The 6439-nt window shown below is 44.1% G+C and overlaps 1 protein-coding gene across 1 annotated transcript; it reads right to left on the reverse strand.

Annotated features, from left to right (window-relative positions):
- Positions 1-5592: 5592 nt before the first annotated feature.
- On the reverse strand, positions 5593-6439 carry LOC113729019 (uncharacterized). Its single transcript, XM_072077607.1, has 3 exons — positions 6084-6439; positions 5850-5963; positions 5593-5692 (listed from the first exon to the last, which is right to left on the reverse strand). The coding sequence occupies exons 1-3, from the start codon at positions 6437-6439 to the stop codon at positions 5593-5595; spliced, it is 570 nt and encodes a 189-aa protein (XP_071933708.1).

Below are 6439 nucleotides of genomic sequence, written 5' to 3' on the forward strand. Positions count from 1 at the left end.
CCTGTTCCTGAAGAGTTTGCTTGATCCGATATACCAGAATTGTCTATAAAAATATTAAATTTTCACACAATGGCAAGTAGGGTCGATTCCACAGGGAACGGGTAGAAAGTTGTTTCTTTCCAAGTCAATAAAACAAAATTAGGGGATATTTAATGGAATGAAAATAAAATAAACAAAATTCAAAAGCTAACTCAACAAGTACAGTTTATTAAAAATAACAATTAATAAAATTCTACCCAAAGGATCAACTTCTCAGGCACGATCCAATTAAATGATTATCGATGCAAAAATATTTCATTCATTTGTCACTAGGTTGGTTATAGCCATCAACAAGCTCTGACAGCCAGTTCTTCCTTACTTTTTCGGCAGCCAAGGTACGACCATTGACTGCTTCTCTAACTAGAAAACAACCCTAGGTGCGACCGTAGGAATTTAATTATCTAGTTGCATTAAAACTAGAAGAACCCAACCCTAACCAATAAACACGCTAAGAGGGTTTATTTAAACTAGATCTTACGTTTCCCCAACATAAAGCCAATTGTGGTAGTTGCCACTAGTTGTCAACTAAACGAACAATTACGGATTCAATTTAATTAACATGGCAGTGGGCTATTAGATTAAACTAAATATCCGGCCGTTGATACTCAATTAATAAAATACCCATGAACAATTAATCCAGAAAATGCGTGAATAGTAATGAACTAGAAGAAATAATGAAAATTCGATTAGATCTCACAGACGTTATGGACCGCGCCTTCGCGTCGACCTTTGGGTAGAGGAGGAACCTAGCTGCTCCTCATCATATCAATCCCGCGTAATTTGATTGATAACATCCACACAATTTCCAAAGAATTGGGAAAAATGAAATAGCGAAGGACCGAAAGAGAAAGTCTCTTCGTTTCCTTTCTTGTTTTGAGTTCGTACAGGAGAAAAGTAAAGGGAAAGTCTTACGAAAGTTGTCAAAAGCCAAAGCAGAGAAAGGAACGTCTGACAAGAAAAATTAAAAGCTAATCTAATTGATCTCTCGTGAATCTGGCTTCCTTTTTTCTTTCGTAGCCGCCGCCAGCAGAAGCAAAGAAAAAACATCCGGAGCAAGACTTTGTCTAGGGATTTTAATCCTATGCATCTCCGTGGTTCACATGGACCTCATTTTCTAATTGCCCCCTATTGCTACCAATCCCGCGGGTCCGGCTTTTTAGGTGTATCTATTCAACTTCTGGTGTGGGCACACCATGAAATGAAAGGTCTTCTGGAAATTCACCTCAGGAGATCACCTTTAGCACCAACCATCTACAATTTACACAAATATGAAATATGAGCAAAATCTCAATACTTAGCACCGTGAGTAGCCAAAATTAGGATAGAATAATAGCGCAAAATGTGCTCAATAATTGCTCTATCAAATCCCCCAATACCTAAACAATGCTTGTCCTCAAGCATTTCGAAGCTCAGAAGTACAATCAAGATAGCAATGGTCATGCAGTAATCTACACTAACACAAGCACCCCGCATTCCTGACAATGTCGCTAAAATTAGAACATACCGGACAGGTGGTTGTCCAAAGAATATTAACAGTAATACTCGTCACCTTCAAGAAAATGTATAAACACTAGGAACGCTCAAATCAACATCACGGATTGGCATTACCATAGGCTTGCATATTTATCACATCTCCACCACTCAAAAGTGAACTAAATACAAAGATCAAAGGGACTTTAATAGGGTTGTAACGGGGCTTGGGTGAAAGGCGGGATAAAAAGGTAAAGATAGGGTGTAATATGTCAAGAGAATGTCCGATATCTACTACATAACCTCACGCTTTCCCAGGGAAATTTCACAAGCAAGGCGTTTCCATTTGGTATTCCCACTGTGCAAGTGTCTCCAATTATTTCTCTTTTTTTTTTAACAGACGGCTTGCAAGGATAGGGTGTAATATGTCAAGAGAATGTCCGATATCTACTACATAACCTCACGCTTTCCCAGGGAAATTTCACAAGCAAGGCGTTTCCATTTGGTATTCCCACTGTGCAAGTGTCACCAATTATTTCTCTTTTTTTTTTAACAGACGGCTTGCAAGGAGTGGGCACGCCTTGCAGGCCGGAGTCTTCTGTTCACCAGCTTCTTTTTTTTCTTTTTCTTTTTTTTCTCCAGATGTACAGAAACAGCACCATACAGCTTCTATTCTAACACCACTTGCGGCCCTAGATTTATTTGCCTTGCACAAACAATGAAATTCAGACATCTTTTATGGACACAAGGTTGAACAAGAAAGTCCAAAAAGGTCATGGGTTATCGAACACGACTAATAAACAAAAGGGAAGGATAAAAGCTCAAATTGATTCACTATTGAAAAACAGGATAAAGGCATGGTTTGTAGCAAGCTAAAGAGGGTTAGATCCTAAATGCCCTTATCATTTCAAATGCATCCAGTTCTACAAAATGTGGCCTCGACATGTATAAAATAGCAAGTTCTAGAAAGCCAATACCATGTGTGATACCCACTCAACAACACAAATGAAGCAGACAAGAATAATGTGCTCGTTCATGGCTCAAAAGCTCCCAAAAGTTTCAAGAATGGGTCAAGTCCAGCATATTCAACATTCAACAATATTGCCAAGGAAAACCAAAATGCATAGCTAGCATATATGACCACATACCCGTGCACCCTGATTGTGCAGTCCATCATAGCAACATGCTCTAACAGTTAACAAATGTAGAAATAAAAAGAAAGTCAACTAACTCCACTTTTTTTTTCTTGTTTTTCATTTTTTTTCATTTTTCTTCGTTTTCTGGTTGTTTCCATTTTTCCTCTTTTTTTTCGAGCAAAAAGAAATAATAGAAACAAAAAAAAAGAAATAATAGAAACCACTCCCCCCCACACCTAAAACCTACATTGTCCTCAATGTAGCCTAAACGAATAAAGTGCAAGGGCAAAGGGAGTGAAACTTCCCTGACCACCGAGAGGGTATAGCGCGACACTACGGAGGAGGAGGATGTGGCGGCTGGAATCCAATATGAGCGCAGAAAGCCGCCTGATTCTCCGTCTGAATACAGGCAAAAACCTGTAACGCCGCAAGACGGTCATCTAGTCCCTCAACTCGCTCCCCTAGCGCATGGGTAGAATCCTGGAGGGAGCGATATTGGGACTCCCAAGCAGGGGGAGTATGATAGGAGGATGGACCCGCCTGATCCGGGTGGGGTGGAGACCCAGCAGGGGGGCAGTCGGAGAGACCCGGGCTGTGGTCTGCCCTCGCCAGGAGGTGTCAACTAATATACATTTTCGACTTTGAAAATAACCCCCATTCTCTCCAAGCTTCGCAAATCCAGTGGCTCAATCTCGCGAGTTAGGGCGAACTTGTGCTCTTTGTTGAGGTCAAGCAATCCCAGTCGAATGGCCAGGTGAGTAATGAGTGAGCCCATAATTACCGGCTTATGGCGCTTTTGAATGACAGATTGCATTTGAGTAGCCACCTAGCACCCAAAGTTAACCTGCACTTTGTTGCGCATGCACCAAAGAAAATAAAATTCAGCCTTGGCAAGAGTGCTGGAGGAGTCCTTCCGGCCCGAGAAATTATAAGCCAAGAACCAATGGATGACCTTCAAAACCGGATCCTTCAGATGAGAGGCCTTGGACTGACTCGGATCATAAAGTTGGGGGTCCATGGACCACTCCCTCCATATGTCAATGTAATCACTAGGAAACGGTCTAGTGTAATCACACGCACTGTTTATATATGTCCCGGAGGAAATGGTTTCCTTACTAACAAACCTCAAAGTCAGATTAAAGTCATTAATGGACATATTATGAGGGGTACCTCTTAATCTAAATTTAATCACCCCCTGCTCATCCAAAGTGATGAATTCGTTTTTGGTGAGCTCGAAAGTGGAGTAGAATTCACAACACAACTCTTCAAACATAGGGTAATCAATGATTAGATACCACTGCCAACCTATTGCCGAGAACAACTGTTCAACTTCTCGTGCAATTTGCAAATGGTTCAGGGTCGGGGCATGAAAGCACTTACATGGAGCAAAAGAACGATGCACCAACCTATTAAATCAGTCATGTTGTTCCCTTGTAAGGTTAGTGATAGGTTCCTCCCAATTTTCAAGAGATATGGTACTCTTAGAGAGGCCTAAATCGGACCGAATTAGGGGTTGAATTGGGGCCCGCCTCTTACGAGGTTGGGACCTAGATGGACTAGATATTGTTTCCTTTTTCGGAGGCATTCGGAATCCATGAAAAGAGTACAAATAAGTACAGAAACGGCCAATCAACCACCAAAGGGGGACAGAGGACCACAATACACAGATAATACTCAGCAGTCAGTAGTATAATAGCAGAGAGAAACACAGTGACCCCACCAAAATCAGAATAGGTAAATCGACACAAAAATCCCCTCGCTTGTGTCACTTGGCAACCAATAATAAAGACAGGCAGAATCGAGACCCCACAAATGGAATTATCAATCAATTATAGTCAACAAAGGGTTAATCACTAGTCACATGTACCAAATGAACCCACAGATATAGCAAGGCCAAATCCGAGTCAAATAGAGCAACAAAATTCCAAATGCAAAGACCAGTTGACAAAAATTTAGTGAAATAGGGGTATCGTGGGAGAGACACACGGCGAGAACGAAGGTCACGAGGGACACGCGCAGCTGACGGGCAAGAGGCGTGCGCGCGTCTCTGGGCTGCTTTCGCTGGTTGCGCTGTTAGGATGCGCTGTGCACTGCTGGCTGGGCAGGCCACGTGTGTCCTCACAAGGTTGGTTGAGAAGCGCGTGATGTGGGCGCTTCGTCTGAGGCTAGCCCCGCGAAGGTCGCGAGCAGGGGATCGCGCCTGTTGCGGTGTGCCGGCTGCTGGATCTGGGCTCGCGCAAGTGGGAAAGATGCGTGGTGCGAGACTGGGCGCGCTGCTAAGGCGCGCGACTGAGCAGGCTGTGCTAGGCTGGGAGCTGCTTGATGCATGGCTGGGTTGGGCGGGCGAGGTGCAGAGGTGCGCGCTGCTGGGCTCAGACGAGCAAGTGCGCAGAGATGCGCGAGTCGCGCCTGGTCTGCTGGGTTACGCGCTGGCTAGGGTGGAGCGCGGCGGCTGCGTAGGTACGCGCTGGTCGCGCGGAGTGGGCGCACGGCTGTGCGCGCTGGATCTGGATGGTGGAGTGACGCGAGCAAGAGAGAGGGAGAGAGAGATAGGCGTTTGAGGTGGAGCATGGCGGTGGCAAACTGGTGGAGCGGAATGAGCACGAGAGGCCGGGCGCTAGCGCTGGCAGGGGCGCGCGACGGCGACGAGGTACGGACCTCCAAAAGAGGTAGCAGACGAAGGGCGATGGCGGCGGAGCAACAAGAACAGGAAGAAGAAAGCTGAAACTAAGACAAAACAAATTGGAAAGGGACTAGACAAGACCAGATAAGACAAGCCAAAAAAAAGAAAAAGTAGAAAATTGGGGCTAGAGGAGGTCCCGGTCAAAAAAAAAATTTTTTTTTTTGTCTTTGACTTTCGTTATTGGAAGGATTGGAAGGCGTGGGCACGCCTTGGAGGATATGGTCTTCTGACCATCGCATCCAAAAATGTCCAAAAGAGTTCCCTTCAAGGCGTGGGCATGCCTTGGAACCGATAGTCCCCACTTTGCACAGTGCTCCAAGCGTACCCTTGTAAGGCATGGGCACGACTTGGAAACCCCAGTTTTCTGTTAAGCACCACAAAAACACTTATAATAGAAGAATAGAACTGCAAAATTGCAAAGTAATGAAAATTGACAATAACTAATACTGTAATCCTTGGGTTGCCTCCCAAGCAGTGCCTTTCTTTAATGTCTTTGGCTAGACACAGCAACAGCTATTTACACTTCACAACTCGGATCATCAAGAGATATGATCTCCACATGCTCACTATTAAACCCTTCATAGTAAGGTTTTAGACGGTGACCGTTTACAACGAACTTTTTCCCTGTCTTGAAACTTTAGATTTCCACAGCACCATAATGAAAAATATTAGAAATAATAAATGGACCAATCCAACGTGAACGCAACTTACCGGGGAAAATCTTAAGTCTCGAGTGATACATGAGGACTTTTTACCCTACTACAAATGACCTCCTTGAGACTTGTTGGTCGTGAAAGACTTTGCTCTTCTCTTTATAAATTGCTGCGTTCTCATAGGCTTCATTCCGTAGTTCTTCTAGCTCTTGTAACTGGAGTTTTCTATACCCACCGGCATCCACAAGGTCCATATTACACCGCTTAACTACCCAAAATGCCTTATGTTCAAATTTCACTGGGAGGTGGCATGGCTTCCCAAAAACTAATCTATATGGGAACATTTCAATCGGGGTTTTATACGCGGTGCGGTAAGCCCACAGAGCATCTTCCAACTTCAAACTCCAATCCTTTCTATCAGGCCGCACCATTTTCTTCAGGATTGACTTGACCTCCAT

Source organism: Coffea arabica, chromosome 2e (assembly GCF_036785885.1).
Source record: "Coffea arabica cultivar ET-39 chromosome 2e, Coffea Arabica ET-39 HiFi, whole genome shotgun sequence".
In the NCBI taxonomy this organism is placed as follows: Eukaryota; Viridiplantae; Streptophyta; class Magnoliopsida; order Gentianales; family Rubiaceae; genus Coffea; species Coffea arabica.